Raw genomic sequence first — 24702 nt, 5'->3', positions numbered from 1 at the left:
AACTTAGAACAACTATGGCTACCTAAAGATACGGCCTGATTTGTCACATTTTGCAGAAATTTCCAGATTTTGTCAATTTTAGGCGACTGTTTAAATAAATTTTTCTAAAAATTAGATTTTTTCGCTTTCTTTACTGTTTTTCCCAGACGACACAATAGGTTTTCGCATCATCAGATGTTGAAAAACAAAGAAAATTTGATTTCGAAGATTTTAGTCAGACTGTTAATTTTTCAATAACAGTCTGATTGAGCGATTTTCAACTTATGTTTTCTCATTTGCTACTGCTTTCCCAAGCCAACAAAAAGCTTTTATATCATTAGGAGACAGCAAAAAGTAAAAACATCTCAGAAAATGTCAGCCAAACACTAACAGTATCGTAACGGTAATTAAAATCTGCAAAATGTGACAAATCAGGCCGCACCTCCAGGTGGCCATGGAACAACCTATTCAGCTTGGTGGTGGTAGCCTATACAAGCAGACAATTCGAATAGAATCAATCATCATTTGAAGATCGAGTGTAACATTAGGCAACTCGCACCGCTAGACGATCTTACAGTAATCACCTAAACATGACAATGCCTTTAAAACGAGATGACACCGCCAAACAATCAGAACATGTTTAAGTGACTTCAGCCAGAGAGTTGATCCTGCTTTGAACTTTGTTTGGTAATTACAGACGAAAAAAGAGTAGCCTATGGTTTGGGTGGAAATTGAACACACGTCATAGAGGTCCAGAGTCGGCAATAGTTATAAACCGAGGAGTCTGAGTCGCATATTTTTTGCCCGATTCGAAGCAATTCTTTATTTTTTCGATGTGAGAAGAAATAAATACATTGGTACTTGATAGTCAGATGTGAGAAAAAGCGCGCTACTTTTGTAATTTTGCTATATTTTGCCTTCGGTAGCAATAGCGCAAGTCGTGCCACATTTTTTTTAGCGCAGCGGCTGGAGTTGCGACACTACTTTTTCTCCAATGTAACGGTAGTGGATAGACGTATTTGCTTCAGTCGTAGATTACTTCCGTGGTTCCATTACCAGTTATTTTTCAAAACAAAGTGGAAAAAATAAATCGTTTTCCCAGATTTTTGATGGAACCACTAGCGTAAAACAACGACAAAAAATAAACGATTCATGAGAAATTAAGAATAAAATTACATCTAAAACTTGTTTTCTGCGAAGACATTGTGCATGTTGCGGGGGCTTGTTGTTTTAAAATGTTGCTTTAAATGAAATCGCAAAGCGACTAAATTTTGCTTGTTGACATCTGGCAGCACTGGTTTAGTGGTTTAGTGATATTGTCTCATCGCGATCGCATTTCCTTTGAATTTTTTTTTTCGAAGTGGCTATTCTTACAACATATTGTAAAACTAGCCTCTGAAGCTATTCTTACAAGCACCACTCAAGCAAGACGTTGTTTACTCGAGCAAGACCTTAATGCGCTCAGGCGTTTCATCCGACGACGCTCATACGTAATTTCGCGCGCATGCGTATTGGCTTGTGCTGCACACTTGATCGTAGAGTGAACCGCGGTAGTTGCTGATTTTGCTGATCGAAACTACACGTCAATGAATCCATCGTCATCATGATTACGAAGGGAGCATTATATTACAGTTTTGAGACACTTTCTTCGGCTATTAAACAATGGGAAAAAGAAAACTTTGTCAATACAATACAGTATGCTTGTGTGCATGGAGGAAGAACACCCAAATCATGTAGTCAAGGAAAAAGACCAAATCAAAGGTAAGTAATGATGGTTTTGTCCTTGGGTGCCCATAGGTTGAGCTACTCATGTAGCCTATATGCATAAGTTTTGCTAATAGATTGAGTTTTGCATAAGTGCAAATTGCCTACATTCCTTATGAATGCTAAGAACTTAGCAAAATGCATATATTCTGCTGAACCATTCCCGCATGCTGTCTATTGTAATAAGTTTTGCTAATAGATTGAGTTTTGCATAAGTGCAAATTGCCTACATTCCTTATGAATGCTTAGAACTTAGCAAAATGCATATATTCTGCTGAACCATTCCCGCATGCTGTCTATTGTAATTTCCATTGAATTGTCATGCCCAGAATTATTCCTAAGTTGCATTGAGTTACCCATTAGTTTTGTCAATTTACCCATATGTTACGTCGAATTGCTCATCAGCACAATTCGTCGAATTACCCGTAAGTCTCATGAAATTATCCATAAAGACATGCCTTATGGGTACTTCAACGCAGCTTTTTGGCAATTTGACGTCACTTATGGGTAAATCGACTAGATTTATGAGAATGCTCGGCTGAACTTGTGTTAATTCAACGTGACTTTATGGGTAATTCAGGTGGGCTTATCGGTAATTGGATGCAACTTATGGGCAATTTGACATGACTTGCTGTATGGCTACTTTAACGTGAGTTATGGCTAATTCAGGTGTACTTATGGGTGATTCAACACGGCCTATGTCACCTCATCTTTGTTGTTTTTCAGTACTTTTATCAAAGGTTGTCCATTTGGAATCAAAGTAAATGCAACGTCAGATGGAAAAGCGCTATGCATCACTGAGATTAGTAATGTCAATGATCATAATCATGATTTCAATGAAGTAAGTGGAAATAACCCTTTGTAGTAGTCATAGCCTTTGAGCTATGGTCACACTAGCCCTGTATATGATAAGGAGGCTTTCATCAGAAATTATGTGAAGGATAAAAAAGAGCAATAACATTAGGGGGGGGGGGGGGTTAATCGGCTTTTTTTTCAAATTCAATTTTAACCCAGGTTTTAGGATACAACAGTACATTCTAAGACCACTAGTAAAAAAAATTGAAATTTCCGTCCAAAACCCCCTCTATCCAAAAAATTACTTTTCGTGTATAATTGCATTTTGATTATGACACTTGAAGTTCAAATATTGTTTGCTACTGTACTAAAACACGTTAAGAATGTTGCAAGACAGTTTTTCTGATCTTGACTTCATCGTAAGACACGGTAAAGTGGTCATTTCACTTTGCGCGCATGACTACGCACATGCTGAATATGACCAGTTTGTGCGAAACTGGTCATATTCAAGCCGCCGATTCACCAAACCTGGTGATCTTGCCCATCTCTGTGGGTTGGACACCTGTCAAAAGATATGTCGTTTTCTTGATTATGTGCATATAAATTATTTTTCAGAATGCATTTAATTTGATGCCTAAACAACGAAGATTAAATGAAACAGAAAGCAGTGTGATCGGAGAAATGCTTGCCACCAAAGCAAATAAAAAGTTGGTACAAAAGCACATTGCAGCTTCTACAGGAAAAACAGTTATTCTTAAAGATCTGCATAATATTGCCGCAAAACAGAGACCTTTGTATGAAAACACCTATGATGAACTTATTAATGAAATGAACAAAGAAAAAGGTTAGTCGACAGACAAAACTTTTTTGTCTGTTATACAGTACAAGATATGTTCATGCTAAATAGTAGAGATGACTTTCTAATTTCTATGTGCAGTATGATAAGTAGTGATAGAATGAGCTCCGGTTCCGGTCAAATTCTGGCTCCGTACTGGAGGTGATGTGACTCCGGCCTAGAGCCGGATGTGTGTGTGCAAGCTGTGGTCAGGGTCATGACCTTGGAAAAATCTAATTTTTTGCATCATTGTAGTACTGCAGCAATGCAAGAATAGGCTACCAGGTTGCCTGTAACATTGGTCAACACCGTAGGCGTATTTGCAATCTACAGGTCGCTGCTGCAGATTGAGTGTCACATGATATTGTGAGCATTCTTCTTGAACCATTTCAGATATATTGTCAATTAAGCAATTCGCGATTGACCTCTTGCCGTAATGGTTTAGACTGCAGATGAATTATTTCGATGACGTGGGTTCAATCTCACCATTGCCAGTTCAATTTAAAGTGTTGACCGCCTGGTTTACCGGTCAATAGACTCCGTCTACTGCAGCAAACTGCGGATTACCAGTACGCACATCATAGTAGGCTACACAAGAAAAATATCTAATTTTCAGACGTTTTTCTATTCAGAAAACGTTTGTCTAGTATAACCAACACAGAACATTAGCAGTACCCTACAACGTGTGGAAAATTTGCAACATTGAGCTATAAAGGGTCAATTGAGAGTATTTTTTGCTTCATTTTCTTCACAAGAATTCATTCTACTTTCCCAAACTCATGCTCCAAAGATTTTTGTTGCAACATAAGGCGCTATGGGGATTGTAAGATTGAAAGCGGGATCAAGGAATTCAATCAAAGGTCTTCAATATCTTGAAACAATTCTACTTTGAGTGGATAGAAATAGAAAACATTGCTAAATTTGAAATCTACGTAAAAGTTTACTCCTAATGGATCCTTTTAACGGACCCTAAGCATTGCAATGTGGCATCTTTTAGAGAATGGGGTGAGAGTGGTATACAACCGCTCAGTTGGAACATTGATTATATGATGTAAATATTACCAAAGGCCTAAACATCCTTCCTCTGGCCAATAATTAAAATAACATAGAATAGAAAACAAATTTCACTAAAAGTTGATGTTTTTGCTTTTAAATCTGATGGAGTGCCTAATAGGCCTAATTGTTTTGCGCTATTTTAGTCTGGCCCAGGATTGTCAAGATTCTTGCTTTGTAGGGTATACTAATCCTCAGTTTATTTTCATTTTAGGTGCTGCAGTAGATGTGTTTGCAGATGATGACAAACAATTGCAGGCGATATACTTTCAAACGAAAGACATGCGGGAAACCTTTGCGGCATATCCCGAAATGCTGCTGATTGATGCAACCTACAAACTTAATGACTTGAGAATGCCATTATATGTGATGCTGAATGTTGATGGCTTAGGTCAGAGTGAAATTGTGTGTCTGTGGCTTGTAGCCACTGAAGACAAACTGACCATCAGCAAGCTGTTAACTCAGTTTAAACTCCACAATCCAGCTTGGGATAAAGTGGAGGTTGTAATGGCTGACAAAGACATGACAGAGCGGGATGCCATGATGAAAATGCTGCCTACTGCAGAAATTTTAATTTGCTATTTTCATACCCTTCGCACTTTTCGTAGAGAAGTTTCCATGGAAAAATTAGGCATTTCTTCAGCCCAAAGGCAGGTATCACTGGAAATTTTAGGAAAACTGGCAAATGCCAAAAATGAGTCAGCTTATAATTTACTGTATAACCAATTCGTTGACACAGTCCCAATTGCTGTCACAACATATTATAACGATAACTGGCATGCTATTCGACATCAATGGGTGGATGGACTGAGCAACTTGAAAGCTAATTTTTTGAACAGAACTAATAATCGACTGGAATCCATCAATGGAAAGTTGAAAAGTGTCATAACAAGATACTCAGGAATGACCATGTTTTTTAAAGATCTGATGGCATGTATCCAATCTCTTTCCACCGAACGTGACCACAAAGCGTCAAATGCTTTCCTTAAGGTTCCAATTGATGCGATTTCAAGTGTGGCGGAGAGACAATACCAACAGCTACTGACACCATTTGCATATATTCATGTGCAACAACAATTCAAGTTAGCGGAAAAGGTTGTCATGTCAGAGATTTTGAATGATTCTGCCATAGTAAAATCTCGTGTCCATGGGGAATTGGCAGTCACAACAACAGCATGTCCTTGTGGATTCACATCATCAATGCTGCTACCTTGTAGGCATGTCTTGGCAGTTAGAAGGCAGCTCCATATGTCAGAGTACAATCCCAATCTTTGTTCAGAACGGTGGACAATGCAATATTTTCTTAAATCCCATCGCCTGACAAGAAACTCACTGGACAACGGTCCTGCATCCACATTACCAGCTGTTGAGATTCTTAACAAGCCTCAAAGAAGATGTGTTTTATCAGAACAGCAAAAGTATCGCCGTGTTCAAGATATTTCCCAGAAGATTGCGTTAATGATATCTGAACAAGGAATGGATGAATTCCAATACAACCTGGATAATTTACGACAAATTGCAGAGTTCTTGCAGGAAGGAAAGAAATTCCAAGTTGTGAACTTTTTGGGTCAAACTCAGAAAGGTAGGCCTATATGCTAGCACTATTTACTAAATCAGAAAAACTAGCCTACTTTTTCAAATATCTGAAGAGATATGGGTTAGTTACTGCAACTTGCGTCGTGATTTTGCAGTCAATTTTTTTTTGAGCAATGATTTTTATGGCGTTGAGCTATCCAATATGTGGGCTAATATGTACTGCATGCGCAGTTGCGCACTAATTTACGATTATACAAGGTTGCAGATGCTCAGTAATTCTGCTTTTGTGAACAACTGCATGATCCTTTTCAGGCACTGATACTGGAAGTGCTGCTGCAACATCTTCCAGCAATGATCCTGGAATTGTATTTCCTACGGTCTCAAACAGTACTTTACAGCACACACCCGGTGACGTCTTGTCGACCGTTGATACCAGTGCGATTATGATGCAGACACCGTCCAGTTCTATTCAGTCTTTTACAAGTATGTGCTGTTTCTGAAACATTCATTTCTGATTAGTTGTTTTTTCTTGCATTGCATAATGCATTATGTTTATTAATTTTTTAATAAAAACGTTGAAATAGTGATGTTTTCTACGTTGTAGCCTATATTCGATTCTCGTGTTTATTAACAGATGATGCAGGATCAATTAAATTTCCACCGAAGATGATGAAACGTGGCAGGCCAAAAGGAGCTGGATTGACAGTCATTGGGTTACCACGCAAGAGACAAAAAAAGAGCGGACCAATTCCATTCAGACTGAAGTTGTCTTTTCAGAAAGAAGCAGGTTTGTTGCATTTATGTTTGTGTGACTTCATTTTTGTTATAGCCTACGTTAGTTTAAAAAACTACACTTTGACTTCTGTGGGTCTGCCTAGCCGATAGGCTACGTCAAAGCGTACGTAGGCTACATCAAACAAAGTCACCCATGGTCATATTTTTCAGCAATACTCAGTTGGTTTGTCGATTCTGAGGTAGTAGAAGAGGTCTTGCGTCCATTCAGCGATCGACTGATCGAAGAAAATGAAATTGAAACGTTGCCCGAAAGAATTCCAATGAAGTGTTTAGATGAAAACATTGCCATTGCTTCTGTGCGAAGACATTTTTCTTTTGACGGTTGGACGTTGATGGAGAACCTACTGACCACTTTGCGAAATAAAGGCCGCTGGTTGTGCATCTCCTGTTATTTAGATCTTGATGCAGGCGACAGCATCATGTGCGACTCGTGTCTGGATTGGCACCATCTGAGATGTCTTGGTAGAACAATGCCGCCAAAAACGAAGTCTTGGTTCTGCAGGAAATGCAACCTTATGGAGAAGTGACATTGAATGTTCAGGTGATACTGCAATCTCGCTTTGTCAATTAAACCAAGGTTATGTAAACCGTGAACTACGAAAAGACTTATTGGCCTTGACGCGTTATGCTTGAAACTTGTAACATTTGATAAAAATCGTTTCTTCAATGGTCCTCACATAAAACGCTAACGATGTGTTCTTGAATGACTAATGAGTCCAATCCTGGCATTAAAAGTTCTGATGCATTTAGGACATTTAACATTCTTTGGGAGAGTTGGCTGAAAGTCATGGACTAGTACAGGTTTGTAATGTAGTTGCTGCAATATACTACGGTCCAACAAGACCTTCAACAGTTCATCAATATTCAACTATTTTACTGTTTCCAACTTAACACAATTAGTATACGTATGTTGAACTCTTTCATAGCAAATGGTGGTACAGAACTTGAAAATAGCAAGTAAAAGGTAGCTCGAAGCTGCAGTTTTTTTTTTGACTGACTCATCAGGAGCTGTCATCAGAATAAAACAAACCTAAATGTGGTGAAGTACTTATAGTAGAAGGAAAGAAGAAAATCTGGAGCTTCAAACTATCAGCTACCTTATACTCGCTAAATCCAGATTTGTTGCATGTGTGTAGTATTTACATTTCTTCACTGTAATCTTAGGCTATGGCATAAATGCTTTGATTTCTTATGGCAAAAAATGGGTGATGAAGATCCATAAGTTTATAACAGTAAAAAATCAATTGTTTATTGTTGAAAGTGGTTGGCTTCAGTTGAAGATGCCATGAGATCCATTGAAGAGTACGAAGCAAAAGCAGGAACGAAGCTTGTTGTTGTTCAGAAACGAGCATACGGTGCCATGTTAATGTTGATTTTTAACATCCTGTCATTGTAATTCACTAGTGTACTAAGTGTTGATATTCATACTACAATAATAAGCCTTTTCTTTGTTGACAAAGATTCTGAAAAGGTTTCTGCAAAGCACAGTGTTTTCACCAAAGTGGAGGTTAGGCATCATAAAAGAGGAAACGGTTTACTAACTGCAAAAAATGCTATAAACATATGTAAATGTGTTCTGTTTCATCAACTTTTCATCTCGTTTCTTAAAGACACTCAGTTTTCAGGTGTAAAAGCTTTGTTGATTCAAAGTAGCCTAGCCTACTTCACTGACCTCTTTTGTATTTTTTCCATCTAGTGTGCCAAATCCATACGCCTATGTGGTGTTATTGATTGGACCAAGTGACATGTCCAGCGGTAACCAAAGGCAGGGTTTGGGTCACAACCAATCTTTTTGAGACAATTTATTTTTTACCATATTCACGTAGTAGGCTTGGTGGTTTTCAATGTTACGTACAGTACCGTATATTATTTCTGTAGGCTACTATCATAAGATGAAAATTTAGTTGATTGTAACTCATCTTAGATGAAGATAATACGATTGTTGCATCGTTGCGGCCAAGGCATTTGCCTCTTGGATGCAACTTACAAGACGTCCAAGTATTCCCTTCCTCTATTTTTTCTTTGCGTCAGAACGAATGTTGGTTACCAGGTTGTTGCTACGTTTATTATCCAAAATGAACAAGCTTCGGACATAGCAGAAGCACTTTCTGTTGTAAAAGGGTGGTCAGAAAACTGGAACCCTTCGTTTTTCATGACCGATAAATGTGAGGCGGAAATCAAGGCCATCGAAAGCGTTTTTTCAAGTTAGTGAATTGCATTAACATTTTCGTTGCTTGTGTGCTGTCTCCATTGCTCATGCATTTGTGTCGTCACTGTTAAGTTGCTACTGTACTTTACCACTCAGTGCCCACGACTTCTTGTTCCGCAGATTGCTACGTGTTACTCTGTGCCTTTCATCGCGAACAAGCCTGGGAAAGGTGGATGAGGAAAAGTGACAATGGCGTTCGCGATGATAAAGCAATTGTGCTGACATACTGGACGCAATGAGGAAAGCAACTACATAGAACAGACTTGTTTGCAATCAAACCAGGCGACAATGAGCGAATGGCAAACGCGATACCCCCCTATTCAGGGATAATATGCGTGTCTGTGACCGCAGGGGACCTGGAGCCGAGTTGTTTTGCACGTTGATAGCACCATGCAGTTGCAAGCACAGTAATAGGCTACTGAGCTCACATTTTGAACAATTCTGTGATCTTCACACCAAGGCTTTTTTTCAGTTGCTAACACGGCCACAAATCGCAGCGCATATGCGTGCTTAGTGTTAAGTAACAGCCTAGTGGAAAGTGTTGTGGATTGAATTTGCTAGTTCAAATAAGTATATTAATTCCGGTACCCAAAGCCTCAAATGAATTCACGAATATCGCAATTGTTAACAATGGCATATAAATTAGGATGTTAGTGCACACAAAGTAGGGAAAGTATTGCTTGAAGAGTTGATTCCTGGGACAAAAATTGAACACTGTAGGCTATGTCGAGCAGAAACTGGTTTAGTGTTTTAAGGTGGTCAAAAATGTAAGCATGCGTCTATTTGCATCCAACAAATAACGAAACTCTAAACTTCTCAGTTTGGTCGGGAAACAAAAAGGGTTGCGAGGACAAATGGCAGGTCTCATCTAGGCAAGGAGAGGAGGGACACATGGGTGATGATCTGGCCTAACAGTTACTGTGCTGTGCTCAAAATATGTACAGTTTTTGTTTAACATGTGCGGTATTCACTTTTTGTAAATAGCCTAGCTTTTCGGAAATGCAACGAGTCATCTGGCGCTATTTGCTTGTGTTTGAAGCCCGGTTGCTCGCTTTGTGAAAAAGCTATCAACCTCAACTTTTGCTTGTCAATAGACAGAGATATGTTGTTTAGATTAGCGTTTATTAAATGCTGTTATCTTTAAAAATATTTGTGGGATAAATGGTTAAAGTCGGTCAAGTTCAACTCTTTACCTAAGAAATATTTTTAACTTTTAGAGTCTGGCTGACCTTAATTTGGATAGACGATAGCTTGTGCTTTCCAGCAATGGTTCAATTGTTAAAATCGAAGCAGAAACAAGCAACTTACAACTAATTTAATAAAGACATATAATGATCGCAGACCGGGGAGACTTGTATACTTGCTTCGATTCGGAAATGCAACGAGTCATCGGGCGCTATTTGCTTGTGTTTGAAGCCCGGTTGCTCGCTTTGTGAAAAAGCTATCAACCTCAACTTTTGCTTGTCAATAGACAGAGATATGTTCTTTAGATTAGCGTTTATTAAATGCTGGTATCTTTACAAGTATTTTTGGGATAAATGGTTAAAGTCGGTCAAGTTCAACTCTTTACCTAAGAAATATTTTTAACTTTTAGAGTCTGGCTGACCTTCATTTGGATAAACGATAGCTTGCGCTTTCCAGCAATGGTTTAATTGTAAAAATCGAAGCAGAAACGACAAAGATATATTATTGATTAAATGCTGGTATCTTTAGAAGTATTCTTCGGATAAATAGTTAAACTTGGTCAAGTTTAACTCTTTTCTAAGGAGATATGTGGTGTTTTTCGGGCCTGTGTTACATAGCTATTAGGTAAAAGCGGACACTTGCATGCTTTTTTTTGTCATGGTTGACTATTTTCACCCCACTTTTCCACCATTTTATGGTGGATTCCTCCTGTGTGACGTCATCGCCTTTTTAACCAGGGTGGCGACTTGTATACCAGTTCCAGATCACGCATGAGCGCATATTGATGTCAAACGTAATGCTTGAGTGGTGCTTGTAAGAATAGCCTCTGAGGCTATTTTTACAATATGTTGTAAGAATAGCCACAGCCTTTTTTTTTCAATATGAAAAAAAAAAAAAAAAAATCTGAAATTCTTGATCTCTCCCAGTTTTTGGTGCATTAAAGGTGGAATGGGTTCCTAATTTGGTGGCAGGTTACGAGTAACAGTGATTTGAGATATGTCAAGAAAGTATATTACGGTATACAGGCTAGTGTAGGGGGTGTTCAGAGGCAAATTTACAAATGTCAATCAATCAATGGTTTATTTGTCAGTATTTGTTTTTTTCATATCTTTATCCTGCATTGCGGAAAGCGGACTTGAGAGCTATGCATCAGTGTACGCCTTCCGACGTACACCTGATGCACGCTGCAGCCGACGGCAATGTCTGTTTCCGGTTGTCTACTCTACTTATGACTTAAATTTGGTCGTAAAGTTTCTTGCCCAGAGAAACAACAGCAAGTGCGGATGGCTGGAGTCGAACATGCAGGCTCTCGACTGCGAACCCAACGCACTAACCACTCGTCCGCTGCTGCCAGTAACAGGAACATAGTACATGTTTGAAATATGCAAAATGTCCTGGATCATTTACAGGGTTTGATCTTAGCACTGGTTCTCCGGCCAATGTGTAGTGCAAGTTCTCCACGAACCAGTACAAATCGTTTCGCACTGGTCCGACTGTCCAGTTCGAAAATATCGTATTATGTCGTTTGATCATTTAGAGTGCGTGGTTCTCGTTTGCGCTTCTCTTCAAACGACAAACCACGTGATCCGTAATCCGTATGTGTTAAACCGAAAGGAAAAGGCAATCACAACATCACATGTTAAATCGTAAGAAAAAAGCAATCGGAACATCACGTGATGGTGTTAAATGGATGCAACCTAATTCGTACTGGTCATGAACCATTCGTACCGTCAGTTCGTACCTAGAAAAGATCAAGAGAAAAAATGAAAAAAGCCGAAGTCGTTGATCGCAGTTTCTGCAAACATTTTAAAATTTTCCGCAAACAAACAAAAATTCTTAGGATCATTACCAGAAATTTTAAAATATTTGCGGAAACTCGGATCAACCCTAACCCTTTTAAAATGTTTGCGGAAACTCCGATCAACCCTAAGCCCTGTTAAAATGTTTGCGGAAACTGCGGTACCTGCGACTTCGGCAAACTCTTAGGATCATTACCAGAAATTTTAAAATGTTTGCGGAAACTGCAGAAAAACGGGAACTGCGATCGGCGATGTTCTATTTTTTTCTCTCGATCTTTTCAGTTTGTTTGTTTGTGGAAACACTCTAACCCTTTTAAAATGTTTGCGGAAACTCCGATCAACCCTAACCCTTTTAAAATGTTTGCGGAAACTCCGATCAACCCTAACCCTTTTAAAATGTTTGCGTAAACTGCGATCAGCGACTTCGGCAAACTCTTAGGATCATTACCGGAAATTTTAAAATGTTTGCGGAAACTGCGATCAGCGATGTTCTATTTTTTCTCGCGATCTTTTCAGTTTGCTTGTTTGCGGATACCGATACCTAACCGATACCCTAACCCTTTTAAAATGTTTGAGAAAACTGCGATTAGCGTCTTCGATTTTTTTAAATTTTTTCTCTCGATTTTTTCAAGGTACGAACTGACGATACAAATTGTTCATGCTACAAATTAGGTTGCACCCGTGTTAAATTGTAAGAAAAAGGGTAATCGCTATAACACGTGAGCTCTGGTAGCCTAGTACAGTACTCTCAAGAGATTTGATGTGCCATAAAAATGTTAAGATTGTGCTAGAGAGCATGTGAGTGATGAGGCATCAAATTAACTTAATAGGATGCAACCTAATTCGTACCATGAACAGTTCGTACCGTCAGTAGACGTTGACAGTAAAATTGACATGTAGGCCTACGTCATCCATCCTACGTCATCCACCTTCTTTGCGTCATGTTTATGTCATTCATTTTTTAAATAAGCTATTTGTTGATTTTATATGATATTTCAAAGATATTTTACATCAAAACAACCTTTTTCACAAAACGATGCTGTAACTCAAAGCAGTCAAAGAATTTTTGATGTCAACAAAACGTAATTGCATGTAATGTAAAGGCAATTACATTGTTTTAAAGTGGCCAGACGTTGAAATCGTATTCAAAAGGGGACTATTGCTGACCAGGTACCGTATAGGTTGTACCTGAGAAACATCAATTTACAAAAGCCATTCGATTTGTTCAAAGAACCTAATTAGCCTAACAGTTCGTATTTACATTGATTCAATGTTTGAATATTGAATAATATTCTATTGTTGGCTTTACAGAAGGCGTCGTTGGATTTTCAAAAAATTTCTGAATAGGGAACTCGCCGAATAGTAGCAGACCCGATATAGCACTAAAACGATCAGACGGCTGAATGCACAACAAGTTTCGCTGAGTGAGTACACAAGACATTGCAAAAATTACTTCTGTAACCTATAAAACAACCAGTCTGCTACACGAAAAGTAACGAAACGCATTAATTAATTTAACAACAAAATTAAAATTATGACGCTAAAGCAGCTGTTTTTGCAAATCAAAGAAACCGCAAGCAAGTTTTGCCCATGCGAAATTACTACAAATACATTACCGGGACATAAAAAATGGTGACGATTTCTTGTTGTTTGGTCTGTCTACCAAAGCAGACACTTTGTACATTTTCGAGCGAACGTCATTGGTACTAAAATGCAATAGTTTTTCTTTGAAATGTAGATTAAGAGCCTATTTCACGATGCTATTGCTCTATGTTTCTTGATGCTATTGCTTATGCGTGGCCCATTCCAGTGAATGAGCAGCTCGTCGCTAGTGTCTTTATTATTATTTTTTTTATGGATGTTTTTGTATAGCCTACCTCCGCAAATATTTCAAATTTTTTCAATGACACTTCCCAAATCCCATGCTTTTTACGACGCTTTCGGGCAGACTACTGCAATATATTTGGTGAGTACCTAACCTCTAACCCCTAACCCTAAAACGGCAATGATAATTAGGCTACGGTACCCAATAATTTAAAAAAAAAATTAAAAAAATCCCTCATTAAGGAATCGGACTCACCGAAACGGGCCATTCCGTCGTAAATACGCAGTGATACAAACCAGTGTCGGAACTGCAATGTGTCAGCAAATTACGACGACGGTTGACAGTGAATGAAAGACGTTAGTAACGGTAAAAACGGTAAAAATTTTTACGGTAAACATTTCCCGCAAACCGACAAATTTCCCGGGAATATCATTCCCCGATTCCCTATTTTTTTTCAGGCCTGGTTAGCGCGTGACTTCTGGAACGAAGAAGCTTCAAGATCAAGCGGCGCTGGTTCGACTCTCGGTGTGTGCGCTTGAGCAACGCACATTAACGACTGCTCTCCATTCAGCGGCATCTAATGGATGGAATAATTTCCTGGCAACAAGACTTCAACAATCGGAAACTTCACTTTGTCAATCTTGGTGACCGGGCCTGCGTCAGTAATTCAAAGCCTCTACAACAGGGGTCGGCAAACTTTCTGTACTACTGGGCCAAATTTACAAACTTCCAGTAACGTGCGGGCCGCATAAATTTCAACCTATAAACAATCGCCACATTTACCTTAAAATGATGGCGCACCTGCAACTCCTATTCCTGTGTCTATTGCACAATGAGACGTGTTTGTTGCCGTTTCATATTTATTATCAAACACGCATATCATATATATTATCAAACACGTATTAAAACGCAATACATTGTTTTTATTTACTTATCATTTAGCAATGTGAAGGATGATGTTGTTTCTGTGTCATGGCCAAGGTGTTTAAATCAACTGGCAACTTTGTTGATGATATTTGCAATACGTCATTCAAATGACGATCTGACAGGCGAGTGCGAAGTTTATCTTTGCGTAATTCATTTTTGAAAAAAGCTGCTCACAGCAATACGTGCTTCCAAACATGCACATTACACGTTTTGCATTGTCATACAGATGAGGATAGGTGGATTTCTGGACATATTCTTTATAAATGTTGGCAATTGGAACTGAATCGTATTTGGCCTTCTATATGTTGGATGATTGAAGTTCAATTATTTCCATTTGCATCTCATGTGGCACAGTAGCCTATTGACATCCATTGAAAATGGAATAGCAAATAAATCGAATCTGTTTTTTTGATTTTGAAATCGCAAAATCGAGATTCAAAGTTAGTTTTAGTGGAAACGATAAGTGATATGTACTTATCAGGGTTTTAAGGTTTAAAAAGGCCCAAATTGGGAAAATGAGCAAAGTTGGAATTGATTAGTTGAGTTTCCCAAAGACGTAGCCTAGCTTGTTTACGAAGGCAGTAATATGATCATACATCTGATTAATAAATTGCTCATATCCTTGTAGTTGTAAGTTTAGCTTGTTCATATGAGAAGTGAAATCAGTGAAAAAGGCTAAATCTGTTAACCAATCAGGATCACTAAGTTCATTAATGCCGAAACCTGCATTCTTTTGAACCGTATCAAGAAAGTCACTATTTCGTTTCGCAAATCATAAAACCGTTGTAACATAGCACTGCGACTTAGCCATCCAACCTCGCAAAAGACTTTGTAGCGTAGGCCTACATGGGAGTTACCGAGTAATGTCGGGACACATGTTAAAGGGCTTTTTGTTATGATATATAATAAATTCACGCGTAGATAATGATGAAACTTTAGTTTATGCACTGACAGTAAGATCGTTCGAGGCCGCAAAAAGTTTGTCCGCCGGCCGCATTATGCCGACCCCTGCTCTACAAGTATGCAAAACTGCCAGGATTAAGCTCTGCAAGAAGCTTTCCCAGTCCGAGGATAAAGATTCAATCAATCAATTGATAAGTAATGTCATCACTGCTATTGTGTTCTCAAGACTTTAAAATGTTTGGATTGATATTTTTTCACTAAATAAATAAGCATTAGGAAAATTGCAGATCCGTGGTAATTTATACATATTTTCCTACAGACCAACATCGTTTTCGAGATCCATTACGCCAAGGTTTGTTTTTTTTTCGGATGAAACTATGTGAAAATAATCAGTAGGTATGCAGGAGCTAACCATGTCAAATGGAAGCAAATTTATTCCAAAATAAACGTGCAATTGAAAGATTTGTTGTATCCACGAATTCCCCAATTGCGCATTTATGCATTAGGGATTTTCCCCTTCCAGGAAAATCCTGCTCCGAATCCACGATCTTCTTCCATATTTCTGAAGTTGATGGAGTTTTTGCCTGAAATAAGTAGTTTTGCAAGGTAGACGCAAGTAGCTAGAAGATCTAAATAAAAAGATTACCACCAAAAAAATATATCTTCAGAATTAAAGAGTGGGTGATGAAAAATATTTCGTGTTTCAGAAAAAAAAATTGTGCTTAGGGGAATGACCATACAACATATATGTGTGACTTTTTAATTTCTTGTCATATCGCCACAGACTACCTGTGCAGTCGTCGCGGACCACCAATGGTCCATGGACCACAGTTTGGGAAACCCTGGTGTAGAGGACTGTTTTTTTTTTTTTGCTGAGACTTTTTGGTCATTTGTCTGAAATGATTTGAAAATGTTCAGTCATTTTTTATTTGGCTGTGGCTATATTTACACTATATAGTGTAATAATAGCCACAATAGTATTGCCAGATAAAGAATTCTACTCTAATCTGAGAGAAATTTAAAGCTGTTGAAAACAAAAACTTGTATTTTGGAAATTTTTTTTAGTCCTGGCAAAGATCAAAACCCTAATCTTCCCTTACCTTAACCCTTCCTAATTTTGGCAACACCTGATTGTAACCATAGCATTAAGTGCAGTGTTGTACGTTGACGCCGTCAATTTGACGGCGTCAACTTTTTGTTGACGCTGAGGCTAGCGCCGTCAATTTATTTTTCAGTTGACGGAAGTGATAGCGCCGTCAACTATTTTGCCGATTTTAAGCGTCAAGCGCAAACGTCATTTTTTGTTTTCATGGAAAATCTCGTTTCACAATAAGAGTTTCACAATATATTCTGGCCAGCGCGACTCATCCGAATTACCGGCTTTGGCGTTGCTTGGAATGGCTCCCTGGAATACACGCGGAAGAAGTTCGCCAAATGGTGATCACCCATGTATTGAAAACGAGGGATCAGAGACAGAAAGCGAAAAATCCATGAATGGCATCGCGGACGTTGAATATACTTTATTTCAAGAGCTCTATGCCCCTGAAAAGAGCGATGTTGGTGCAGTGGACCTCGTTGAAAGATTTATACATGCTAAACTATCACAGCACGCTTGGAACAGTGATACCTTTCCGACTAAACGTTTTTAACTTGTTTTTGAAATACAACACACCAATACCAACCAGCGCTGCTGTGGAACGCATGTTTTCACTTGGAAAGGACAATATGCGCAGGGGCGCCGGAGGCGGGGGAGGGAGCGGATGCCCCCCTGCCCTCAAATTTCTGTGGATGGGGAGGGAAGAGGGGGCAATGGTGTCCTTTTAAGGTCATGTAAGCTACTGCACACTTTGCAATATAACAATTTATGCTATTCGCTTTTAGCCTAATTATAATGTTCTATTTTTGCCTCAAAATAATATTCACGACACAAAATTATCCATCACAGTAAGTTATATTACATCATTATAAAATAGCATGATGCCCTTCCGTGCCATTGTTGTTTGCATAGCGGACACTTGTATCATTACTCGATAATGAGCTGATAGATGAGCATTATCGCTATATCTTATTTTAATACTTAAAAACAAATTGGCCTTTCAGCAACAAAAGTGCCCTTTTTTCATACTCTTGCCCCTCCAGCCAAAAATCGCTCTGGCGCCCCTGAATATGCGTCCCAAACGCAGCAGATTGTCAAACAAACGTTTTGAAATGCTTGTTTTTCTGCAAGGAAATAACTAATAGGCTGAGCAGCTAATTACAATACAGTCTCAAAACATAATATCTGCTCTTTATAGCTATTGTTAGCCTGAACTTGGTTGAAATATTTCCGTTTTATGAGACGCTGGCAAAAAATAGCGCTAGAAATTAGCGCTGACGCCGTCAATTTCTTCAAGAGCTTACGCAGTCCTTTACGCCGTAAAGTTTTTAGGCAATTCGCGCTGACACCATCAAATTATTTCAATGACGCGTACAACACTGATTAAGTGTGGAAAAATAGCCACTTCCTTTTTATTTATTTTGGTCATTTTTTCTGATGAAAATATTTTCTTTCAAGTAGCTGATACAACATTTTTTGTTTTCGGACATTTTGACCGAATTGACTATACATTTTTTCGGACATTTTGGCCAAATTGACTATATTTTTTGCGGACATTTTGCTAAACAATCGGTCAATTGCCGATAAATGACCGAAAAAAAACCAGGTAGATACTGGTAGCTTTTGCTTGCAATCTACTGTATCGATTGTTGAAATCTTCTTCACATTCAACTACCATTTCTAGACAAAATTACAAAGAAAAACTCACACTTATTTTGTGGTGGCCCATAAAATTTCAATGATTAATTCAAGGGGAAAATTTTGAAATGTTTGGGAAAACTCCAATCAGCGACTTCGGCTTTGTTCTATTTTTTTGTCTTTTCAGGGGACGAAGTGTTTAGGGGACAAAATAGGTTGCATCTTTTTTGATAACCCGAACCTCACTTTCAGATTAGGGTTATCGAATTAAGATTGTAGCTCCTCCATTACAAATGATCACGAGCTGCCACACCGGAATAATCTATTCATTTCCAACTAACATTTCTAGACAAAATTACTAAGAAAAAGTGATACTTATTTTGTGGCTCTGGTGGGCGGTGGCCCATAAAAAATTAATGATTAATTCAAGGGAAAATGTTTGCTTAAACTCCAATGTTTGGCTTTGTTCTATTTTTCCTTCGATCTGTTCAGGTGACGAAATAGGTTGCATCCGAGACATCACAATGGTGTTATTGAATCTTACAGGTTTTGGGCTTTCCACCACTATGCAGCATGGGAAAAGTTTGCAATGATTCAGTTATCATGACCTCACACATGTTTCAGGGAGCCTTGGAGTTCATAATTTCTCAGATGTTGCTAATACTTAAACTGAAAAAGTTTGGCTGTTCATCAGGATAATTATCATTTCTACCACCAGTTGCAACATTCATCTGATGAAAGATAGAAAGAAAGTATATGGTCCAACTAGTGCTAGAAACGTTACAGGTACTCATACTTATATTGACAATTTTTTTTAGATTCAGTATTAGAAAAATTAAAAATGTCTTATCGTGACCGTGATCGTAGTGGTACTAAAATTTATGTTGGAAACTTGTCTTCAACAACATCAAAAGGAGATCTAGAGTATGAATTTGGATATTATGGCCGTCTTGTGAATGTGTGGGTGGCAAAAAATCCTCCTGGATTTTCATATGTTGAGTTTGAAGATTCAAGAGATGCTGAAGATGCTATTAAAGGGCTAGACGGAAGGTTTGTAGATTTCGCTTCTTATGAGAAATGTGTACCATATTATAGCTACTGTTTTTATCAAACTTTAAACAAGATTAATTAGCCAACTTAGAACACTTTGAGAGCACTTTAGAACACATTGCCTGACAATGACAATATTGGCAAAATTTTAGAGCTCAGCATCTTGTTTAACAAGGATTCAAGACTGGTACTGTTCAACAAAGGCTGTGTCAGCTGTCATATAAATTATACAGTATATATTGTACATACAGTGCATAACCAATGATACTATGTTAAAGTAATTGACCTCACATAGCAAAGCAATAAACTTCAGAAACAAAGTGCGGTATATACATACACTTGTTGCATTGTTGCAACTATAATTGTGCACAGAGAACTCCATGGGCGGAAAATTCGAGTGGAACGTTCTCATGGAATGCCACGTGGCCGTCGAGATGAAGGAGGAAGATTTGCGCGTGGAGGAGCAAGGCGTGCATTTAATCCCACCGATCGTTGTTATAATTGTGGTGACACTGGTCACTATGCATATGATTGTGACTTGTACAGTCGCCGAAACCGTGGGAGGTGAGTTTTCAGATTTAGTAGAGTTTTCAATTTGTCACGTACAGTTTTTTTTTAATGTCTGCCTTCCTGCCTATCTCGTTAAACCAATGCCAACACAGTTTCAATTTTGTTGACGCACTGTCCTTGCTTTTTTAATCTTGTAGTCTTGTATTTAAATCACGCTAAAAGGTGTGTTTACTGTTTATGTTTACTTGTGTACTTTAGTTTTTAGTCGCACAAACGTATTTTAGTGAGAGATTCTAATTGTTTGTCTTTTTAGTATTTTCTTTTCTGATCTTGACCCAGACTGGCATTTCGTACCTATCATACTTTATTGCAACAATAGCCTGCAATCCTATGTATAACACATCTATGTACTGTAACAATGTAACATATTTCTATAATACAATTACAATGTTTTATTAACTGCTTTCAGATGTACTCATCTAAATATACATATGTTTATGATGAGCCATAGTTTTTTAGACGTTAACTGACGGAATTGCGCCTGTCTCATACAGGGCATAGAGTTTGACATATCATGAGATGTACGAATTTGAGGAGAAAAATGGAGATTCAGAGATAGATTCTCTCCGATCACCCGAGACCTACAGAACTTCATTTCGTAGTTACTGCTATAGTAAAAATAAAAAAACATACTTTCGAGAAATGGGACTTATGGGACATTTTTAAAATTAGCATAAATACCAACAATAAGGTTTTGTGTCCTCTCTTCAAATTATATAAACTTTTCATCAGTAGAATTATATATTGTTTAATTAATGGTTGCCACATTTATAGCAGTTTAAAGTTACAACAACAATGCTTCAGGTAGCTTTCGTTCATTAATGTTGTATTAAATTTCGCATTGGTTAGCCGAGCTTTTTCTTAACACTCCGGTCATAATTTTTACCAAACAAACAGGTTATGCCAACATTGCGTTTGATTGAAACATTGTCAAAATTGGTGTATGTAAGCTATTTTGTCTTGAAACACAAAAGTTGCTGTACCGGACTACCGGTGTAATTCTAAAAAATTAGTGCTGTAAGCAGATTAAATTAACACTTCTCATACATGATAAATTTCATGTATTTAACCATCGTTTCACACAAGTGATTTTTCTGCCCCACTGATGCTTGGCATCATTGGAAAGTCTTGCTTGCTTGAATTCGCTTACACCTTGTTTTGTTGGCTAACTTTGCTATCAACGCGTTTTTTAATTTGCAACTTTAGGCGGAATACGACTCCCCAGACAGCAAATCAACTATTTTTTAAATTGGTTCAACGTCTGCAGACATTGAATCAGTGTAAAAATATCCTTGATTTGGTGTTTGGGTCATTACTCCACTTTCATCACGCTTAACACCCGCTTTATCTGCTTTCAGTGACCGCAGGAGCCGTAGATCTTTCTCCCGCTCAAGATCTCGCTCTCCAAGAAGAAGAAGGAGCCGCCGATCTCGAAGTTACTCGAGATCAAGGAGCAGATCTCCCCGTCGAAGTGCATCAAGAAGCTACTCTCGGTAGGTTTGTTATTGTTATGTCCATAATACATAATATTATCTTAGTAGTAGTCCAGTTTTAATGATATTTTAATTTCTCTTTCTCCATTTTGCAAGGTATTGATGTTATTATTAAATATTCTTTAGGCGATACTATTATTTTTATCATGACGAAGTTGTTTTCCTTTTTGTCCTTAGTATTTTATTACAGTATAATAATGTAATAGATTGTACTATTTCCTTTCTGTTGTCCATTGTGAAATATAGGATCTGTTAGTTATACTGTATAACTTATACAACCGAAGTTCATGACCGATAGTCAATATTTTTGTGTAAGATTGCTACCTGTATTGTCTTAATCGTGATAAACCAAGTGTAGGGATTTATATATGAACCCAGACGGTGCTCCTGAGGTGATGTGCTTGGCTCCCAGTTATGCAAGGTAAATATGTTTCCAAATGTATGGTCAGTGCATGATAAGTCCCAATATGACGTAAATGCTATCAGATTACTGTTTTGAAGTTCCTCATGTGTGCAATCTGTAAACATATGATCGTATATTTAACTGCAGACAGGGCGTCACTATTTCGACCTTAAGGTCTCCTCAGTGCAGTAAATCGTACACTAGATTGGATCGCCTTATTACTACATAAGTAATGCAGCGTGGGATTTTTCCATTTGTGGTATGCAAGGAACCACATTTGGATACTTTCACCCATCTTGCCAAAGTGCTCAAACTGCCGGAGCAGTGAGCTATGCGCAATGCAACAGCAAGATGTCAATCATATATTTCGATACTTTATGTGCAGGTCACGTTCGAAATCTTATTCTCGTTCTCGATCCCACTCTCGAGGTAAGAGGTCGCGAAGCTACAGCAAAACGCCCGAAAAAAGATCTGTCGAAAAGGAAGATTATCAAAATGGCGGTCGCTCAACATCCAGATCTCGTTCGCGATCACATTAGCTCGAAGTGACAGCTCGTTAAGGACAGTTTTTCTAAAAAGCTTGTTGAAAAGACCAAGACGTTTGCTGGAACGGCTTATTTGTTGCTGTTTTTGTCAAAGCGTTTCAAAATCTAGGTTTCAATCGGCCATGGAAATTAACGGTGGACTGCCCACAGCTTATTACTTGCAAACATTGCACTGTAGCTCGTTCATTTGCACAATAGCTTGGCAACAGGACACTGGCGACATTCTTGCTGAAATAACCGATTGTGATTCTGAACAGTTGAATGCGGTTATTACAATGTTTTAAAAATTGGCTTAAATTTGAAATTCTTGCTTATAATAAACTTTTTTTTGCTTTTAATCATCCGTGACTGTGTGAAACATGCCTAGTAGCAGATGCGATGGGAAGATTAGGTGACGTGTCCATAAAAACGAAATGAAAACATGCAATTATTTGTCCAGTTTGGAAAAAGATTCTCGCTCAATTACATTCAAATGATTATCACTAAAAATAAGTTTCGCGTGGACATTCAAAACGACTGAAGAAAAAATAGCTAAAGGATGACGCAGAAAAATTTGGAGGTTGATGCAGTGTACAGGTTGATATTGCTGTGGAGAAAAGGGGTTGAGGACAATTGCTCAAGCCGTGCCAGCACCACTGCAAATCAGGGCCTCGGAAAATTTTTCGCTAAGGATATGAAGAGTCATTCCTGCCCCCCTTTGTCTTCTTGGGCAAAACGCGTGATGTTTGCTTGGGCGTATTGCACATCATACAACATTTTACTGCAGAATTTGTGCGTAATAATAGTAGCCTATCAGGCTGCTATAAAACTATTATTATTACATTATTTTCATCACCAATGCGGTAGGTTGAACCTGTAAAAGCAAGACCGCGTTCCCCAAGAAACAGCGTAACATCCATAATGCGTTTCAAAATTTCTTCCCTTAGCCAAAATATTTTCAGGTTTCTGAACAACACTGTAGTGTTCTTCGCGAACAAAAATCTTGCCACTTGTTCTTGATGCTATCTTAACATTTTTATTTTAATAATGTAGGTGATGTCATCAAGTACCAGCATGATTTTTATGTTTGAAAAGTACATCAATTCATTATCATATAGTCTAACTTACAGATGAAGCATGTAGGATTATCAGTTTTATCGCTATTTGCAAATTACTGTTTAATGACGTCATCCATTTTTTGGAGTTAGTACACATTGAATTAGGTTCTTCTAATTATATTGAATCTGTTGACACATAAATCATCTTTTTATAATAAGAATTAAGTAAGTTATGACGTTTTCAAATCTCGTGAAAACAACTCTCTATTAAAAACAATGCATTTTCAAGCCTCGACAAAACCGCTTCAGGTACCGTAGGCTTTATAAATCGCGATTTTTGGAAATGAAGACGATGTTCGATCAAGCTCAAACTTTCAGGAATGTCGTTTTACGACTATTCGCAAGAAAGAAAGTTTGCAGAAATGAAATCGGAGAAAAACTCCAAATTTCGACCATTGTTGGTAGGCAGGGGGCTTCAAATACCTCATGCAGATCAGTTTCACGTTTGGACTTTCTTGCATAGCCTACGCAGGTTTTTTCGATGCAGTCATGGAATATTCCGATGCCATTGGTTTGGTTTCGAATTTTTATCCTCGAATTGACAAAGCCTTTGATGGCCTATTCGTGGCAGTGTCACATGGGTACTTGCAGAAGCTTTGAACTACTGACGCAGGGCCGGTTACCGAGTTGGAGATCTGTTGATCTATTTAAAAAAAAAAAAAAACAGCAACAGAGTAATCTTTAAACTTCTAACTCCTTTACCGATTGATTGGTGATGTTTTTGATACTATATTATTGATGAAAAATATACGCCGCCTCCGAATCTTTACGTACAAACGATGAGAAAAGGTTCGAGTTAAACAAGCCACGGGAATGCTGAGGAAGCGTTAATGGATTAATAAGAAATTCGCGTCTGGTGGTAAGATATCCTTGTGACAGGTCGGCCGTGGTCAGTTGTCCAGCGACAGGATGTCGTGTACTGTACCCCATACAGACCCCCTCGGCGAGTATATTCCGTACTGTAGGTTGAGGAAAAGAAACTGGGTACGGTGCATGAACGATATTTCAAACAACACCATTTTTTAGGAAAATTGTCTCTGCAGTACTGTATAAACAAAAAAGTTTAAAGTTTTACAAATTAAAATAAATTCCTCTAAAGTGCATTTTCATCTGCTTACATTCCTGTCGAAAGGGCGTACCATATTAAACTTTTACTGGGATTGCAAACAAAGGTTTATGAGGCCTTGAGTTCTCTCAAGAATTAA

At 38.2% G+C, this 24702-nt stretch overlaps 3 protein-coding genes across 4 annotated transcripts; all 3 read left to right on the top strand.

Moving 5' to 3' along the window:
* The first annotated feature begins 1530 nt into the window (after positions 1-1530).
* On the top strand, positions 1531-7284 carry LOC145782925 (zinc finger SWIM domain-containing protein 3-like). Its single transcript, XM_082594685.1, has 7 exons — positions 1531-1740; positions 2470-2584; positions 3154-3382; positions 4641-6008; positions 6275-6445; positions 6597-6749; positions 7154-7284. The coding sequence occupies exons 1-7, from the start codon at positions 1583-1585 to the stop codon at positions 7282-7284; spliced, it is 2325 nt and encodes a 774-aa protein (XP_082450811.1). The 5' UTR covers positions 1531-1582.
* On the top strand, positions 6931-9309 carry LOC145783350 (uncharacterized). 2 transcript variants are annotated; one of them, XM_082595200.1, is made up of 4 exons: positions 7281-7298; positions 7508-7558; positions 8019-8961; positions 9087-9309. In XM_082595200.1, the coding sequence occupies exons 3-4, from the start codon at positions 8682-8684 to the stop codon at positions 9203-9205; spliced, it is 399 nt and encodes a 132-aa protein (XP_082451326.1). In that variant the 5' UTR covers positions 7281-7298; positions 7508-7558; positions 8019-8681; the 3' UTR covers positions 9206-9309. The 2 variants fall into 2 exon arrangements, with proteins under 2 accessions (XP_082451325.1, XP_082451326.1); XM_082595199.1 differs by having other exon boundaries at positions 6931-7558.
* Positions 9310-19161: 9852 nt separating this feature from the next.
* LOC145783188 (serine/arginine-rich splicing factor 7-like) lies at positions 19162-22738 on the top strand. Its single transcript, XM_082594986.1, has 4 exons — positions 19162-19389; positions 19762-19953; positions 21318-21452; positions 22241-22738. The coding sequence occupies exons 1-4, from the start codon at positions 19181-19183 to the stop codon at positions 22392-22394; spliced, it is 690 nt and encodes a 229-aa protein (XP_082451112.1). The 5' UTR covers positions 19162-19180; the 3' UTR covers positions 22395-22738.
* The last annotated feature ends 1964 nt before the right edge of the window (positions 22739-24702 follow it).

Source organism: Aplidium turbinatum, chromosome 14 (assembly GCF_918807975.1).
Source record: "Aplidium turbinatum chromosome 14, kaAplTurb1.1, whole genome shotgun sequence".
Classification (NCBI taxonomy): domain Eukaryota; kingdom Metazoa; phylum Chordata; class Ascidiacea; order Aplousobranchia; family Polyclinidae; genus Aplidium; species Aplidium turbinatum.
Note: the sequence above shows the minus strand (reverse complement) of the source record. Positions and strands in the feature narration are given on the sequence as shown.

What these genes read in the sequence shown, in the direction of transcription:
- LOC145783350 (XM_082595199.1), top strand. Translation starts at nt 8,682, where the DNA reads ATGAAGATAATACGATTGTTGCATCGTTGCGGCCAAGGCATTTGCCTC. An exon ending in CATCGAAAGCGTTTTTTCAA is followed by an intron (nt 8,962 to 9,086) that starts GTTAGTGAATTG and finishes CTTGTTCCGCAG; the next exon opens with ATTGCTACGTGTTACTCTGT.
- LOC145783188 (XM_082594986.1), top strand. Translation starts at nt 19,181, where the DNA reads ATGTCTTATCGTGACCGTGATCGTAGTGGTACTAAAATTTATGTTGGA. An exon ending in ATTAAAGGGCTAGACGGAAG is followed by an intron (nt 19,390 to 19,761) that starts GTTTGTAGATTT and finishes AATTGTGCACAG; the next exon opens with AGAACTCCATGGGCGGAAAA. An exon ending in GCATCAAGAAGCTACTCTCG is followed by an intron (nt 21,453 to 22,240) that starts GTAGGTTTGTTA and finishes CTTTATGTGCAG; the next exon opens with GTCACGTTCGAAATCTTATT.
- LOC145782925 (XM_082594685.1), top strand. Translation starts at nt 1,583, where the DNA reads ATGATTACGAAGGGAGCATTATATTACAGTTTTGAGACACTTTCTTCG. An exon ending in TGAAATGAACAAAGAAAAAG is followed by an intron (nt 3,383 to 4,640) that starts GTTAGTCGACAG and finishes TTTTCATTTTAG; the next exon opens with GTGCTGCAGTAGATGTGTTT. An exon ending in GTCTTTTCAGAAAGAAGCAG is followed by an intron (nt 6,750 to 7,153) that starts GTTTGTTGCATT and finishes CCTGTTATTTAG; the next exon opens with ATCTTGATGCAGGCGACAGC.